This window comes from Cygnus atratus, chromosome 6 (assembly GCF_013377495.2).
Source record: "Cygnus atratus isolate AKBS03 ecotype Queensland, Australia chromosome 6, CAtr_DNAZoo_HiC_assembly, whole genome shotgun sequence".
NCBI lineage: Eukaryota > Metazoa > Chordata > Aves > Anseriformes > Anatidae > Cygnus > Cygnus atratus.
The window spans coordinates 16,419,058-16,437,602 of record NC_066367.1 but is presented as its reverse complement, the minus strand read 5'-3'; the positions used below and the strand labels follow the sequence as shown (position 1 = coordinate 16,437,602).

Here is an 18,545-nt window from a genome sequence, read left to right as displayed (position 1 = left end):
TCTAAATTTTCAAGTAAATACCTTAAGCAAATACTTACAGGTTGATTATTCTTAAACCACTCAATTTCAGGAGAAGGATCCCCAGAAACTTCACAGGTGAACAATACATCTTGTCCTTCATTGACATTTTGAGACTTAGGTTGCATGATAAATGCTGGTTCATTTGAGCGCTCTTTAGAAAAGGTAAGAACATACTGGCATTTAATAATGCCCTCGTCAGTTTTACCTTCACAGGTGAGTATACCTTCATCTTTATTGCTAGCCTTCTTGATAGTTAGTGTCTGATCACTTCCAGAAACACCGTATCTGTAATCATCTGAATTTCTTAGCTCCATTCCATTCAGCACCCATTTTACTTCAGAGGCACCAGGAATGCTGGCTTTCAAAGTCACTTTTTGTCCTTCAGACACTGTCATTTGAGTTGAAGAAGCTCTAACTTCTGCTTTCAATTGTTTGACATCTTCAGTAACAATTGACTTTTTAATGACTTCCTGAACTGCTGCTTTTTCTTCAGTTGCCACTGATGATTTCTTCTGGGTAGAAACTGTAAGTACTTCATCTTCTTTCTGAACTGATTTACGAGTTTCAGATGATACCCCTCTTATCTGGGAATGGATATTTTTAAATACTTGTCCAGTAAACTGGAAGTTAGTTTTTGAAATGCCTCCTTCCCCAGTAATTTCACAGGTGTATTCTCCTTTATCAGATTCCATGAGGTCATGAATTTTGAGCTCATAGGTGCCATCTGCTGCATAATGAAACTTGAAATGATGGTCTTCTTTCAGTTTTTTGCCATCCTTATACCAAGCCACTTCTCTGACACTTAAAACACTGCTTTCAACTGCACAGGATAACTTTACCTTATCTCCAAGAGTTTCTGCTTTCAGCTGCTGTTTTATCTTTGGAGGAGAAGCAGTTGGTAATTGTACTTTCTCTGTTGGTACTGTTTTGTCTGCAGGTGGTGACTTTGCTTTTGGGGGGCTACTGATGGTTTCGGGAGATTTCACTCGTTTTGGAGACTTAACTGGTTCTGGAGACTTTACACGGGGCTCAGGAGATTTGATTCTTGGAGGTGATGTAATTGTTTTTTCAGGAACTTTTGCTCTTTGAACGGTCAAAGTAAAGTGTGCTTCCTGTCTTCCTTCTGAGTTTTCCACCACAACAGTATAACTCCCTTCATCTGACATCTGGACCAAGGAAATTTCAAAAGTAGACTTGTACTGTGTGCGTGTTACTTGGAAGCGCCTTGAAGAAACAATAGGTTGACCTGCACGGAACCATGTTATTGTTGGTGCTGGTTCACCATCAACGTCACAGGAAAATCTTGCAGTCTCCCCTTCAGAAACCGTGATCGATCGTGGTTTTGTAAGGATTGTTGCTGGCAGAGTGCTTTTAAATGCTTTGTGTACAGTCCTTTCTTCCAATGATTTTTCTTCTGCTGCAGTGATTTTTTCTTCAGAAGAAGCATAGTGTTCATATGATAAAAGCGATTCTCTTGTTGCTGATATCTCTGATTTGACCTCTCTTACTGAAGAACTTGCTTCTGTAGCAGATGCTTTCTTGAATGAGGAGACTGCATATGCCTCTGTTTTTGTCAGGTCAGGTAAAATTGATCTTGGTACTTCTTCATCTCTCCGCTGGGAAGAGTATGTAGTGTAGTCTCCTCCAGTAACATCTAATGTTGCATAATCAGAACATTCTCCTTTGTAGTTTGTGCATACAGCCCGGTATGTTCCACTATCGTCAATATGGCAGTCAAGAATCTCCAGAGTTAATACCCCACTGGTATTAGTGAAATGTATCTTGCTGCTCTCTTGCAGCTCGATACCATTGTGGTACCACTTCACTTCAGCAGTTGGTTTTGACTGGACATTCAGAATGAACCGGGTATTATGGCCACACGGCACCCGATGTGAGCGCATTCTCAGGGTGATGCGGGGAGCATGGTCAAGTGTGAAAGGCTGTTGAGTTAGAACTTCATATTTCCTTTCCATAGTTTTCTGAGTTTTCAAAGCAGATTTCATGGACTCATATCGAGAAAATATATCAAATCTTGCCATCCTCTCAAACCGAGAGAGTGATCTTTCACTAGAAACTGGGCTAGGTGAGCGAGGTCGAGTTCTCTCTGGTGTTGGGGATCTTCTCTCACTTTCTTCAGGAGGCCGTGAGCGGGGTCTAATTAATTCAGATACAGGGCGCATCAACTCAATGTAAGTTGGAGAGAGAGATCTTCTTCTTCTTAGTAATCTAGAGGGAGGTGAAAATTCCCTGTGGACATGTTGCACCATTTCTATTTCTTCTTCTTCTTCTGATGTGATCTCAGTTATTTCTCTTTCCCTCCTTCTCCTAAGTCTACTCTTTTCCTCTTCTGCCATATATTCCAGCTCACTCTTGTACTCAGAGAGCCGTTGAGCAGTGCCAACTGGACGGAGCAATTCTTCATCCTCTCTTTCATCCATTATTCTTTGTTTTTGTTTTGGTGGTCTGTAGGCAGCCCTGTCATGCCGCTGACGAAGCTCTGCATAGCTTGCACTGGTTTCAGCTTTAATTGGAATGTGGTAGCTTGAATACCTCATCTCTCTTTTTCTTTCTTCCTCTGAACTGACCTGTGCTCCCGCAGTAGAATACCGAAGTGCAGACAATTCAAAGCGTGGGGGGCTCCTACTTGGTGGGGAAGCAGAAAAGCCTAACTCAAGCTCTTCTTCAAGGCGCAGTCTTTCCTCTTCAGTTCTCTTCATGGCTAAATAGTCATCAATAGGCAGGAGTAATTCTTCATCAGACAAGTCACCAAGTGATCGCCTCCTTGGTCTATAGTAAAATTCATAATCTGGAGATGGGGTACGCCTGCGTGCTGGTCTCACAGTTTCAAGATCATCTTGTGTTAGCTTTGGTATGCGCCATTTAGGTTTATACTGATCAGAAATGCGTGGCAGTGGCATCACGTAGAACTGCTCCCACCTGGAAAGACGTATGCGTTTCTGGCGTTTCTGAACAGTTCTCTCAAGTTTTCCTGGCATTTCATACTGGTCTCGCAGCCTCTTGTACCACTTCATATCTGACAGAGGCACAAAGTGTTTAATGTTCTGATCTTCTTCAATAGTAGTGCGCACATGTTTGCGAGGTTCTGGGACCTCGTATGGCATACGAAGTCTTCTTTCTTCCTTCTTCTCTTTTTTCTTAATTTCATATTCACCTTTGACAGTCTTAGTGCTGACAGCTGGTTTGTATAAGATAGCAGCTTCTCTGAGAGCCTCTTGTGCCGTTTGTGTCAATGGAACAGGTTCAACCCCAGAAAGGATTTCTGCCATTCTTAAGGTTTTGTCAATTTGCCTCTGAACATGCTTCTCCCGCTCTTCTTCAGTCTTGTACTCACGTTTGACGTATTTCAAGCGTTCAACTTTTAGATAAGCCTGACAGCTTGTAGATCCAGCACTGTTTGTAGCAGTAACTCTGTAATAACCGCTGTCTTCTGGTAAAGTATCTCTGATATGCAAAGCATAGTAATCTAAACCTTCATGAATTATATCAAAGTTAGGGCCAAAGGACAGAGGTTGACCATCTTTCTCCCACGTCAGTGTTGGTTTTGGTACACCAGATACCCTGATCTCAAAACTGACATTTTGGCCTTCTTGACATTCAGCATTTGCCAGCAGTCTTTTAAACATTGGCCTTAGTGTAGCATCTGCTGGAGGTGGATGTGGAATCACAGTCAGCTTAGCTTTGCAGCTGTCTTCCCCATATTTATTGCGTGCCACAATACTATATTCAGCATCATCCTCTTCAGTGACTTTATTGATAACAAGTTGGTAAAGACCCTTGTCTGATTCAAAAGTATACTTCTTATCATCATCACCAGGTTTGATTTTCTGGCCTGATTTGAACCATGTTACACGAGGTTCTGGGTGGACTGTTATAGTTACACCAAACCTGACATTTTCTCCAATGTATGCAGTGCGATTATACAAAGGCAGAGTAAATTCTGGTGGACGCTCTAGTAGTCTCATTGTATCAACCCGGCGTTTCACTTTCCTAATAGTTCTACATCTGTAGTGCTCAGAAATTTCTCTCACACCTTTAACAAAAAGTTCTGCATAAGAGCTGTCTTCACCATAGTCATTTACAACCTTGCATCTGTAGGTCCCATCATCTGATTTAGAAACATCTTTGACATACATGGTTGCCACACCTTCTTCGTATTTGATTTCATATTTCTCATTGCTTTCTAATTGCCTCATACCAAAGTACCAGGTGACTTGTGTGGACTGATCATAGTTTTCAATCCTACATACATATTTGGCATGCCCTCCTTCTTCTGTAACAGTATGGTTTATCTGCCCAGCAATAGGACCAATGTCTATTGGTGCAACTTTAACTTTAGCCACTGTTACACCTTTCTGAGATCTAATTGCACCTCCACAGGAAATGCGGGCTACTGACACAACTGTGTTCCACTCCTTCTTTACTAGAGTTTGGTAGTAACGCCTGTGTCTTAAGGTCTTGATGGCTTTAGTGCTGGTCTTTTCTATTTGCTGTTTTAGCCACACGTGGTTAAGTGCTTCAGTAGCTGTCATCCGAGCTTTTCTTTCCTTTACTAGTAGGCGATCAATGAAGTCCATGGCCTCAATGCTTATATCTTTGAATGCTTCATCATCAAAGCTGTATTCAGCATTTAGAATATTTTCAATAACTTGTTGGTTTGTTTCAGCAATGAAAGGATTAATGCCACTGAGAAGTATATACGTTAGAGCACCAACTGACCACATGTCAGTCGCTGTGCTGACCAAATCATGATGATGCACTTCAGGTGCATAATATTCAGGAGAAGTGAACTGAAGTCTAAAGCTGTCTCCAGGCTTCAATTGTCTGGCTTGACCAAATTCAACAATTTTAACTACTGAGCTTCTTCTTGTGAAGTAAATAATATTGTCTGGTCTGATATCAAAATGTCCAATGCTGTGGCGATGTAAAAATTCTAGTGCATCACAGACCTGCCGTACATAACTCACTATTTCTCTTTCATTCAGTTCAAATGAAGCAGCGCTGATTCTTTCAAAGATGTCAACTCCAGAAATAAATTCAAAGATCATGACCAATTCCTCCAGGCTCTCAAATGATTCATGAAGATATAGGATATTTCGGTGCCTAGCAATGTTTAGAATGGAAATTTCCTTCTTTACCAAAACCTGGTCAGCACCTTTTACTTTGACAAACTTAGCCAGGTAAGTCTTTTTTGAAACTGCCTCAACACAGCGGTGTGAAATGCCAAACTGCCCACGTCCAAGCTCTTCTGCAATCATGTACTTGTCATAGAGTTCCTTTGTAGAATAGTGAGCCGCTTTAACTGTGGTAACTTCTCTGGTCTCATCAACTTCTTCATCATAGTTCATTATTCTGGTCTTATCTTCCTTTGTTATAATTGGCTCAGTAGGTTCAGAGGGCTGGCTTTGGCCAAACTTGTTTTCTGCAATTACACGGAACTGGTAAGTGGTCTTGCCAAACAGGTTCACCACTGTGTATCGTGTATCACGAGCTTGTGCAACACGAATCCATCTCTCTGCTGTTGTAGCACGTTTCTCAATAATGTAGTTTATGATTCTGCTTCCTCCATCTGTAGCTGGTTCATTCCAGATTAAGTTAACTGAATCCCTTGAAATGTCAGTTACCTTTAGACCTCTTGGTGGGTCAGGCACATCAGCCACATCTAATTCAACTGTTTTTTGATCAATTCCAAATCTGTTTTTGGCACAAACAATGTAAAACCCTGCATCTTTTCTGTCAACACCGTTTGGGAAAACAAGAGATGTGAATGATCGTGTAACAATGACTTGGTAATGTCCATTAGTGTCAATGAGATCTTGTCCCTTCTGCCATGTGATCACGGGGTGCGGCTTGCCACTGAACGGAATCTTGATGCTCACTACTTCTCCTCGGAGGGCATGAACAGCTCCCATGCCTTCCAGGTTCTTGGGCAAGTGAATCTTTGCAGGAACTGGAAAGGAAAGAGGAAGGAAAAAACAACACTTGAGCAAAAACACCTGAAAAGAGCACCAATAATTTAAATATTCAAAACTTAAAAAATAATTTATCTTGGGAATTAAGATCCTTCATTACCTTCAACATCTAAAGAGGCAGTGCCAGACACAGATCCTCCTTGGTTGGTAGCTCTAACTTGATATACTGTGGCATCATCATCCGTTACATTTGTTATGACCAGCTGATGATATCCACCCTTGAATTCCTGTATTTTGATCTTTTCACCATCTGGCATGATTTCCTTGCCCTGCCTGTACCACTTGACAATTGGTTTAGGATGACCAGTGACTTTGCAGACAAAGGTGGCATTAGCTTGAAATTTCACATTCAGATTTCTTAGTTCTTCTTTGAAATGTGGTGCTTGAATCGGTACATCAGATTTTGGAATGACTGGTTGTGATACCTCACTCCACTCGCTCTCACCACCTAGATTTTCACATTTTACACGGAACTCATACTCAAGACCTTCAATAAGATCTTTCACAGAATAGACAGTTTCACGAATTTCATCTGTTGTGACAGAAATCCACTTGTTTTGTTTTTTCTCACGCTTCTCGAGATAGTAAGTTCTAATCTTTGCCCCTCCATCACTTGCAGGTGGCTTCCATGAGACAACACAAGAATCCTTTGTGACAGCACTTGCTACTGGCTGACCAGGTTGTCCTGGTTTTTCTATAAAGAATAAAATAATTCAAAGATTAAGTGACCTTGCCTTAGTAATTATAGGGACATACACAACTGGATATTTTGGTGTTCACTTACCAAATGGAGGCTTCATAACAACAACTGATGAGACCTCCAGTGCTTCACTAATGCCATATGTATTCTGAGCAGAAACACGGAAATAATAGCCTGCATTTTCAGTTAGGTTAACAATTCTACAGGTTGTGCCTGAAATGCTTGAAGAAACAAGTTGCCATTCAGTTCCTTCCTTGGCTTCACGTTTCTCTATGATGTAGTTTGTTATCATAGCACCTCCATCATCCTCTGGTGGTTTCCAGCTAATCACCACAGAGTTCTTCAGTATAGACTCTATAATGATTGGTCCTATTGGTTTATCTGGCTTATCTGTAAAAGAAAAAAGCAGCATATTTTTAGTTCTTTTTCCAGTTAATATTTCATAAAATATTCCACAAAAATACTGAACATAAAATTACCTTGTATTTCCACATTAAGTACAGTGTCAACTGTTCCAAATGTGTTACTGAGTTGCACTTTGTACTTCCCGGCATGAGTCTTGTGTTGAACATTCTTAATAGCAAGATGAGTATAATGTTCTGTGTTCTCAATAGTAACTGTTTCTGATCCTCTCAGAGGTTTGTTGCCATGGAACCAAGTTATTGCTGGTACTGGTCGGCCAATATACACAACGTGAAGGCGGAGGGTGCCACCTGCACCCGCATAGTATTTCTCTTTCAATGGAAAGCCTGGGTGGAACTGAGGAGGAGCCTGCAATAATAGCTTGCCACTAGTTTCAATTTCTCCGACATCATTGGTAGCCACACAAGTGTAGAGACCTTCATCCTCTTGTTCGTCTGTTATTACTGTTAGCGTATGGTTGCGTCCATCAGATGACATTTTATATTTTCGGCTTTGCAGCAGCTCTTTGCCAAAGCGATACCATTTAATATCCGGAAGAGGTCTCCCAACAATCTGGCATGTCAGTTGAGCTGCTTCACCCAGTTTAGTTGTAACATCCTGCATTTCTTTTCTTATGGCAGGTGCCTCTCCAGCTAAAATAAAGAAAATTAAAAAAATAATGAAGATGAAATGTTCCTCATTAAAAAATAATGAAGATTAAATGTTCCTCTATTACTATGGTACTGGAATTTAACCTTTATTTAAAATTGTGCCTCTTATATTTGAATGACTGGGCTGTGCTTTAAGACAGTCATGTTGGCAAATAACATGTAAAGCAAACAGCATATTAAGTGCGGCACCATGGTTTATGAAACACAAGATCTTGGCAATATCACAGTAAATATTACGTGGTTTTTTTTTTTTTTTTTTTTTTCCTTACATGTTAGTTTAGTTTTCACGGCCATAGCAGTCCTTCGAGGTCTACTGAGTCCAGTCTGGTTTTCTGCAAAAACACGGAATTCATATTCTGTGGCCTCTAGTAAACCTCCTACTGTAAACTGTCTGTCCTTGATCCGTTCTTTATTGCATTTTTTCCAGGTGCTTTCTCCGGACTGTCGATACTCAACCCAATAGCCAAGGATTTCTTTGCCACCATCACTTTCAGGTCGTTCCCATTCTAATGTAATGCTGTCTTTAAATATAGAAGTGATCTCAATTTCTCCAGGTTGGCTTGGTTTGTCTGAAAATTGCAGAATATACAGAAGTTAAATTCCTCTTTGAATGTCACTAAATTGCTATACACAAGCAATTAATTGTTAATGCAAACATTTTCTTACCAAAAGGATCCTTGCAAACTACTAGTTCAGAAGCAGGACTTGCTTCACTTTCACCAATATCATTTTGAGCAATGACACGGAACTGATATTCAGCATCTGGAACAAGTCCTGTGACTGTGTACATTGTAGTGGTGATCTGTGTTTTGTTATGCCGGACCCATTTTTCTGTAGATGTCTCTTTACGTTCAATGTAGTAGCCGGTTACACGAGAACCACCGTCATCTTTAGGTCTGGACCAGGACAAGTTAACAGAACTCTTTGTGACATCAAGTACTTCAGGTGGGTTGTTTGGAGGCTCTGGAGGATCTGTTAATAATGATAACAACATAAGTAATAGAAATAATAATGACAGCATTAAAAAATTTGCATAGACTATGGCACTTTTAGAACCATACTGTAGTAAGTAAACAGTAGTAAAAAAAATATTTAAAAAATATAAAATGGGGACTTACTTAGAGGTGTCTTTGGTATGGTTGGTTCTTCAGATTTGAGAGATTTGCTAATACCAAAATGGTTTTCTGCAGAAACACGGAAGTGATACTCCACATTTTCTTTCAGCCCTTTCACTACTAATGATGTCCCTTTTACTCTAGAGTCAACAGTGTACCAGGCAGTCTTTGGTACTTCTCGTCTCTCAACAATATAACCTAGTATATCTGCACCACCATCATCTGTAGGAGGTCTCCAGCTTACTCTGACAGAACGAGCTTGTATATCATCATACTCAAGTGGCCCTTCTGGTGGATTTGGTATGCCAATCACTCTGACTTTAATATACACAGCTTTTTTGCCACACTTATTTTCAAGTGCCAGATCATAGGTGCCGGAATCTTCTCTTTCTGCATCTTTGATCACAAGTTCTGTGTGAGTGTCAGAAGTTGCAATCATGGCCCTCTTGCTGATGTCATGTCCTTCTTTTGTCCATTTGCATATTGGGATGGGCTTACCCTTAATGGGTATTGTAAGCCTGATAACTCCACCTTGTCTCACCATGAGACCTTCCTGGTATTTTTCATCAAGTTCATAGTCAGGATATTCTGAAAGAAAATTAACATGTCATGCTATGTCTGTTTTACAGATAATATGCCTCCTTTAGGCAAATAGGTCTTTAGGACAGCTTTCAATGGGAGTTAAGACAAGTGTCTTACCAAGCATTTCTGTTATTTTGACTGTTCCTGGCACTTCAGCAGGTTCTCCTGGCCCACCAGCATTACAGGCTAGCACACGGAATCTGTACTCTGCACCTTGGGGGAGATGTGTCAAGGTATATTCACGAATCTTGGTTGGAGTAGTATTGCATTTGGTCCATTCAAATTGATCAACCTTCTGCATCTCAATTAAGTAGCCAGTAACTTTAGAACCACCTTCATCTTCTGGTGGACTCCAAGCCAGGGAGACAGATGTTCTTGTAGTATCAGTGACTCTTGGATTCTGAGGTTTACCTGGAGGAGCTGGAAGAGAAGACCAGATGGGGGGGGTGGGGAGGGGGAGGCTCAGTGGGAATTTTTTTTATGAACATTTAAAAGACATAACAAATGCTAACTTCTAGCATATGATCTGTATTAAGTCATAATAGGATTTATATAGGGCAACTTGGAATGAAAGATTTTCACTAATGTTTTCCTTGGTTTCCTCCAGTCAGAATCTCCCCTGACATTCATTTTCATAGCCAGATAAATTTCTAAATTACAAAAAAGAGTGACTTCTAGTAGGATCATTTCCATTCTGCTATCATGTGCTTAATCTATACAGGAAATTACTTACCAATTGGATCTCTGGCAATGGCAGTCTTGGAAGGACGGCTGGGTTTCCCAGCACCTCTGGCATTGATTGCTGTAACCCGGTGTTCATATTCTAATCCTTCAACCAACCCAGTGGAACGGTAACGAGTCATAGTAACTGGAACTTTATTTACACGGATCCATCTATCTGCTCTAACTTCTTTGCGTTCCACAATGTAACCAGTAATCTGTGAATCACCATCATCTTCTGGAGGATACCAAGTTAATGTCATGCCATCTCGAGAGACATCAAACACTTCTGGAGTGCCAGGAGGGCCAGGAATACCTGTAAAAAGAAAACACAGAATTAGTGAAGAAAGCACCAGATCGTTCTACACACAGAAATATTGAACATACTATGTAGGACAAGGTAATATCAATGTCCTATCAAATTCTTTTTATCAGCAGATATCAAAGTAGTTTAGAAACTAGATCAGTGAAATAATCCTGCTTTTATAATGGGGTAAAGCAATTTTTCAAGGTCAACTGTAGACCTGAGCATAAAATCCAATTTTACTGTCCAGGTTCTGTGCAGTGCATCTATAATACCTGCACAGGTTTGTGGATGGCATTGTTCCCTGGAAGTATAACAAGACTACTGTGCATGATAATGTATATTATTTGAACAAAAGAGGTAGTTACATCTAGAAAATTGTATTTTTGTGTGGCTACATAAGCCCACGTACATGTATTTTTTTATATTTTTAAAGGTAGACTTACGAATTCTACTCTTGCATTCTATAATTTCAGACTGCAGATAAGATCCAATTCCAAAGCGGTTTGTAGCAGCCACACGGAATACATATTCTGCACTTTCAACAAGCCTGGTGAACTTGTATGTTGTCCTGGTTACTGACTCTGAGACTGGCAGCCATCCAGGACGGTGAGCATCACGCTGTTCTACCACATAGCCACTAAGTGTAGCTCCACCATCCAGCTCAGGTGGCTCCCAGGAGATGGTAACATAATTTGAATCAATTTCATCAATTCGGATAGGTCCAACAGGTGGTCCAGGTTTGTCTATGAAAAAATAAATAAATTTAAAGGCCAAAAAATAATGTTGAGAAAAGGAATCATATCACTGGTGACAAAGTTCAGACAGTTAAAGATCGTGGACAATTACTTGCGTAAGTTCTTACCAAGGATTATAACTTTTATTGTATCAGTAACTGTTCCAGTTGTGTTCTTCAGTTCAAGTGTATACTCGCCAGTGTCATGTATGGTGGTCTCACGCACAGTTAATTTAGCCATTTTGGCAACAGTCTCCATTTTGACGCGTTCTGATTCTTTTAGTTTAGAACCAGCCAAGAACCAAGATGCAGCTGGGGGTGGCCGTCCTTCAATTGGAATAGCTAACTCAATGGGCTTGCCAGCAGGTACATGAATTGTTTTCTGAGGTATTCCAGCAAGGTCAATTGTTGGCAGAACTAAGAAAAGAAAAACATTAATATTTTTGGTAACCATTTTATAAATACCACGTTCATTTGGTGTCAGCTGTTATTTTTAACAGTAGATACCTACCTTTTTGGTCCTGTACTGTCACTGCTGTGACAATCTCTCGTGGTTCTGACACACCCTTCTGATTCTGTGCTCTGACCCTGAACAAGTACTGCTCACCTTCATTGAGAGAGATAATTGTATGTTCATAAATAGTAGGCTTCACTGTCACTACCTTCAACCACCTTTCTGTTCCAGCTTTGCTGGCCTCAATAACATAGCCAGTCAGTCTGCTTCCACCATCATGTGGTGGTTTCTCCCATGCAAGAGTGACAGTTGACTTAGTGGTATCAATCACTTCAAGTTTTTGTGGTACCATAGGTACATCAGATACTAGTATTGCGTCAGATGTCTCACAAGCTTCACCAATGCCATAAATATTTTCTGGCAGTACTCTGAAATAATACAAAGCTCCTTCTAGAAGTCCAGTAACTCTATAAAATGTCTTGCTGCATTTGGTAGTGACAGTCTTGTAAGCTCTCATGGAAGCTTCACGTTTCTCAATTATGTAATTGCTGACTGGGGCTCCACCATCAATGGTTGGAATATCCCAAGTAAGTGTCACAGAATCTTTTGATACTTCCTTAATTCTCACTGCAGCTGGTGGACCAGGTGTATCTAAAACAACAACAACAACAAATTATTTTTTTTCTTCCAGATCCCTTCCTCTTCTGGTCAATGATTCAGTTCTGAATAAAAAAAGAGGAAAAACAACATTTGGATTTGATTTATAAACTAGCACAGCTTTTAAAAACTACTTATTTTCCTCTGGGTTGAATTGTTTCTTTGAGTTTCCAAACATTCTCATGTTATTTAAACTGCAAAATTCCTTTAAATAACTTAGTTTCTTACTCCCAAGCAACATGCACTATGAGTGGTGTAATACCCATACATAACTGTAGCAGTACTTACCATACACTTTTACAGAAATAGTCGCTGATTTTTTTCCTGATTGATTTTCAGCCTCAATGACGTATTTTCCAGCATCATACCGATTAACTTTATCCACAATAAGTAGAGTGTAACTGTCGGTAGTATCAATAACAGCTCGACTTACAAGGTCAACACCCTGCTTGCTCCATGTGATTACAGGAGCAGGTCTGCCAGACACAGAGACCATTAGGCGCAGGGAACCACCAGCTCTCACTGTTACTGTTCTCTTCAGATCATCAGCAAGCTCAAGCTCAGGTATTTCTGATGAAGGGGTGTAAGAAACAGAACAAATTAATCTTTTAGTAGTTTTGAAGGAAAACATAATTATTCCTTAAAATACACACTGAGTTTTCAAATTACCTATTCTTTCCACAGGTTCTATTTCTGCTGATGATTCACTAAATTCACTCATACCATTCACATTTGTAGCAGCAACTCTGAATTGGTATTTCTGGTTTGTTTTAAGGCCAGTTACAGTGAACTCAGCATTCCTCAGAGTGGGAGTTGTATGTGGTCGGTACCACTGTTCAGTACCTTCTTCTTTTATTTCAAGCACATAGCCTAAGATGTCAGCACCACCATCATATGTGGGCTTTGACCATGCTAAACTTATGCTGTGCATGGTAGTATCCACAACTCTTGGAGCTGAAGGTGGTGCAGGAGTATCTTTGAAAAAGAAGAAAATGTATTTCATATTGGTGCAGGGAACATTTCACAGTTTATATATTTTATATTAAAATATATTTTTATATATTTTTATATATTTTATATTAAATATATTTATAAAAATATATTTTAAATGTGGCAACTTACATGATGGCTCTTTGCATAACATGTATTGTGAAGCTTCACTAGGCTCACTGTTTCCAGCAGCATTCACTGCAGTGACACGGAACTGGTACTGGCTGCCTTCCATAAGACCAGTGACTTTCAGTCTGGTATCATAAATTGTGTAATCTCTGTTCACTCGTGTCCAGCGCAGACTTTTCCTTTCACGTTTGTCTACAAGATAGTCCTTAATCTCACTGCCACCATCTGATTCTGGCTTTGTCCACTGAATAATGATGTGTTCCTTGCCAACACTCACTTCTTCAGGAGCACCAGGCTGCGTTGGGATAGCTGTTTTTTTTTTTTTAATGTGGAAAAAAAAAAGTTTTACCAATTTTTTTTAAATCTGTGAGAAACATTCCACACATTCTGACACAGGATGGAAGGTATTAACACTCACTGAAAGCATTCCTGGCAATGACGGGTTCTGTTTCAAGTGGAACACCTGGCCCATATTTGTTGACAGCTCTGACACGGAAGATGTACTCATTATTTTTAATAAGTTTTGTTACCACACATGATAATGTCTGGCATTCAGCCTCAACAATAACCCAGTGAAGTCTGCTGGTTTCACGCCTTTCTACGACGTAGTGAGTGATTTGTGCACCTCCATCTTCCTCAGGAATATTCCATGCCAGAGTACATTTCTCTTCTGTTACTCTGCTAACTGTGATTTTGCCTGAGCATGGACCTGGTGAATCTGAATAGAGGTGAAAATAGGTATTGTTATTAGCAGCTAAGAAAAACTTCTCACTCTTATTTAAAATAATGCCTTTTTTTTTTTCAGTATATTATATAGGAATATTAATCATGGAATACATACCAAGCACTTTGACAAGAACAGAAATTTGTTTTGTCCCACTGGCATTTTTAACTGTTAGAGTATATTTTCCACTATCGCTTCTGTCACAGAACTTGATAATTGCAATGGCTCGTTTGCTGGTGTATTGCAGAGAGATCTTTTCACATAGGTCCAGTTCCCTGTCGCCTTTGGACCAGAAGACTTTTGGTTCTGGTTTCCCACCAACAGCTGCATCGAGAACAAGATCAGATCCAGCCCTAATGGTCACAACTTCTCCCTGCAACCTAGCATCGAGTTCAGCCTTTGGTGGTGCTGTCATAAAGAAAAAAAGAGATTAAAAACAAATTACATGACAGTATTAAAAATGGAACGTTATTTTTTAATTGTTCCAAATGAGTATTTCTTACAGTATTCATCTTTGCAAATGACAGCACCAGTTGATTCAGATCCTTTGCTAATCACACCAGCAGCATTCTTTGCTAGTACACGGAATTCATATGCTTCATCTTCACTAAGAGCTGTCACAGTAAAAAAGTTTTCCGAGACAATGGTATAATTGCATTTCAGCCAGCGTCCATCACCAGATTCATTATATGGTTTACGCTCTATAATATATCCAATAATTTTACTTCCACCATCGTAAAGTGGTGCTGACCAGCTCAGGGAAACTGTAGATCTGGTGACATCTGTTACTTCTGGTCTTCCTGGTGGATCTGGAGAAATAAAACAAAAAATGAGAAATGTAATTCGCTTTTAACTTAATTAACAAAACAACTATTGAAAGTAATACTTACCAACTGGATTTTGAGCCACTACAGGTCTGGAAGCTTCACTAGCTTTGCTAACACCTGCAGCATTTAGAGCATACGTTCTGAATTGATATTCTAGGCCTTCCACCAGTCCTGTGACTTTGTAGTTGCATTCACAGCATGGCACTTTGTTTTCCTTCACCCAAAGAATAGTGTTGCGCTCCTTTTTTTCAACCCAGTATCCAATGACTCTGCTGCCACCATCATGATAGGGTTCCTCCCAGCGAATTGCCATGGCAGTTGCAGACACAGAATAGACTTCTGGCCTTGAGGGTGGGCTTGGTGGGACTAAACACAAATGGAAGGTGAGGAGAATGTTAGTTGTTACAAATAGTTACAGTAGTCCGAGGAAAACAACAGATTTAAAAAAAGTTTCACTTACCAAATGGATGCTCAGCTACCACAGTTTTTGATTCAAGGGGTTTGCTGACACCAAATCTGTTTTCTGAGCTTACTCGAAAACTGTACTCCTGGTATTTTGTAAGATGAGTGACTTTGATCTGTGTACGTTTTACACTGGAATTTACCAGTTGCCACGCTGTTGTTCCAGATTCACGTTTCTCTACAATGTAGTTTGTAATGTCACTGCCACCATCATCTTCAGGTTCTTTCCAGGTCAGCACACAGGATTCAGCAGAGACAGACGATATTTCAATTGGGCCAGTGACTGGACCTGGCCTTCCTATGACTACCACTGTGACAGTAAATGTTTTCACACCAGCAGTATTTTCAAGTGTGAGGTAGTATTTCCCAGAGTCACCTCTCATACTGTCCTTTACAGTAAGTGTTGTTCTGTCTTTTGTTGTCTTGATGGTCACTCTCTCAGTTTCCTTCAGCCTCATCTCCTCAAGTTTCCATGTCACTTTTGGAGCTGGGCGGCCACTAATCGGTATATCAATAGTAAAGGTGCCTCCAGCCTTGCATGTTATGAGCTGTCTGCTTATTTCACTGAGATCTGCTGTTGGTTCAATCTGTGGCTCCTTAATAATAACAGAAGAGAAAGCTTCTCTTGGCTCACTGTAGCCAGCATCATTCTTTGCCTTGACCCGGAACTCATATTCAGTGTTCTCCACCAGGCCTTCAACAGTGAAAGTAAGTTGTTTTGTTTGACCAGCTTCAATCCAGTAGTCAGATCCTTTTTGTTTCATTTCAAGAAGGTATCCAGTAACACGACTACCACCATCATGGTCAGGTTTAAGCCAAGCTAAAACTACAGAAGATTTAGTTGTATCAACAATATCTAGTCTCTTAGGTGGAGCAGGTTCTTCAGTGGCTATAATTGGTTCCGTCAGTTCACAGGGTTCACCTACACCATATTCATTTTCTGCTGACACTCGGTAGTAATATGGGACACCTTCTGCCAGATCAGTGACCTTAAAGATTTGTCGAGTGCATTTTGAACTCACCACTTGCCAGCTACGACGACTTGCTTCCCGTTTTTCCACAATGTAGTGATGGATACGTGAACCTCCATCCAAAACAGGAGCATCCCACATTAAAGTAATAGATCCTCGAGTCACATCCTTAAATGTAATAGGACCAGGTGGACCAGGAGTGTCCAAAACTTTGACAGTGAATGTAATTGACTTACTTCCACTGTTGTTTTCCACAGTAAAGACATACTTGCCAGCATCATTTCTATTGCATTCTTCCACAGTCAATGTGCTGAATGAATCAGTTGTTTGAATGTCAGCACGCAAGCTAAGATTTGCATCTGCTTTGGACCACACAGCAGTAGGAATAGGTTTTCCAGAGAAGGCAATAAACAGACGAATGCTTGCACCTGCTCGTACAATATGAGTCTGCTTGAAGTTTGCATCGATATCAATTTCAGGTGCAGAAAGCCTGTCCACAGTTTGGACTGAAGCAGGAACTTCACAGCTTTCTCCTTTTCCAGCACCATTGACAGCACTAACTCTGAATTTATAGTGTTCTCCTGCCTCCAAATCAACAACAGTATATTTAGTAGCAAGAACGGTCTCTGCATTGACTTTCTGCCATGCTTCTAGGTCAGCTTTGCACATCTCAATAATGTACCCAATTATTTCCATACCTCCATCAAAAACTGGCTTGGTCCACTCTAAGCTTACACTAGTCTTTGATGTATCTGTCACCTTTACAACATTAGGAGCACTTGGTGGGCTCACGGGTTCTCTACATTTAATCAACTTTGAAGCATCACTTGGAGGTCCAACTCCTGCAGCATTTTCAGCCATGACACGAAATTCATACTCGTTGCCTTCAATAAGGCCAGTTACTCTGTATCTGTTCTCAGCAATGGGCCTCTTACTGGATACTTTAACCCAGCGCATGCTCTTCTTTTCTCTCCTTTCTAGAATATACTCATTTATCTCACTTCCGCCATCTGAATTTGGTCTTTCCCATGTGAGTGTGATACTGTCTCCTGTTACATTCGTGGGCTCTGGAGTTCCTGGGGCATCAGGAAGAGCTAAAATAAAAATAAAAAGAAAAACATCGTTAGAAATACAAAATGTTAACTCAACAGTTACTTTTACAGAATGAGATGGAAACTTACTGTAAGGTATTTGTGCTGTAACTGGATCAGACTCCAGTGGTCTGCCAACTCCAAATTTGTTTACTGCAGAGACACGGAACTGGTACTCATTGCCCTTTATTAATTTAAGTGCAGTGTAGCTGCAAGCTTCACACTTGTCTTCAACTAATGCCCAAGCAATCCTGCTGGTTTCACGTTTTTCAATTATGTAGTGGGAAATAGAAGCACAACCATCATTAGCTGGAGGCTCCCACCATAATGTCACTTTTTCTCCAGTAACGTTTGTGAATCGTATTGGTCCACCAACTTTTCCTGGTGTGTCTGCAAAATTAAAGGTTCAGAATTAAAATTTGCTGGCACTTAGATTAAAATTCTATTAAAAAAATATAGGCTGGAAGTGTTTGGTGCAGTACCTTGTATTCTGAATGTAATATCTTCTCGTTTAGTGCCTGATGCATTTTTGGCTTCTACTGTGTACACTCCACGATGATCCCGGGTCGCATCTCTAATGAAGATTGTGCTATATCCAATAGCTGTAGTTATTTCTATACTCATTGTTTTTTCAATCTCCTTACCATCTTTAAACCATGTCACCTTAGGTACTGGACGTCCTTTGATTAAAGCTTTGAGTCTAATGCTCTCTCCAGCTTTAACAGTAAGGCCTTCGAAGTGCTCAGGGCCAAATTCAATTGTTGGAGCAACTAAAAAAGGAAAACATAAATCAATTCTCATATAGCTAAGTAATTTTTCCTGATACTATTTTAAACACAGTAATTATAAACGATTGTTGTATAAAGAATTATGAACTGTAAACTTATTTTTCCTGTTAGCAATCAGTGCAATGTATTACCATAGGTGAAATAAATTAATGTTTGTTGTTACAGCATGTCAAGCTGAGTCAAATTTTCATTTCTAAATTACTCAGTGCAT

At 40.1% G+C, this 18,545-nt stretch overlaps 1 protein-coding gene across 1 annotated transcript in view; it reads right to left on the bottom strand.

The window, feature by feature from the left end:
• The window catches only part of TTN (titin), a 239,629-nt gene that overhangs the window by 1,856 nt on the left and 219,228 nt on the right, over positions 1-18,545 (bottom strand). The window contains 22 exon segments of the mRNA XM_035572644.1: positions 39-5,989; positions 6,112-6,705; positions 6,796-7,101; positions 7,191-7,766; positions 8,054-8,353; positions 8,451-8,756; positions 8,903-9,487; positions 9,599-9,901; positions 10,215-10,517; positions 10,952-11,251; positions 11,371-11,658; positions 11,753-12,346; positions 12,641-12,922; positions 13,022-13,327; positions 13,475-13,780; positions 13,890-14,189; positions 14,313-14,603; positions 14,699-15,004; positions 15,086-15,388; positions 15,483-17,549; positions 17,637-17,936; positions 18,029-18,316. Of these exon segments, the coding sequence (XP_035428537.1) occupies positions 39-5,989; positions 6,112-6,705; positions 6,796-7,101; positions 7,191-7,766; positions 8,054-8,353; positions 8,451-8,756; positions 8,903-9,487; positions 9,599-9,901; positions 10,215-10,517; positions 10,952-11,251; positions 11,371-11,658; positions 11,753-12,346; positions 12,641-12,922; positions 13,022-13,327; positions 13,475-13,780; positions 13,890-14,189; positions 14,313-14,603; positions 14,699-15,004; positions 15,086-15,388; positions 15,483-17,549; positions 17,637-17,936; positions 18,029-18,316 (15,155 nt within the window).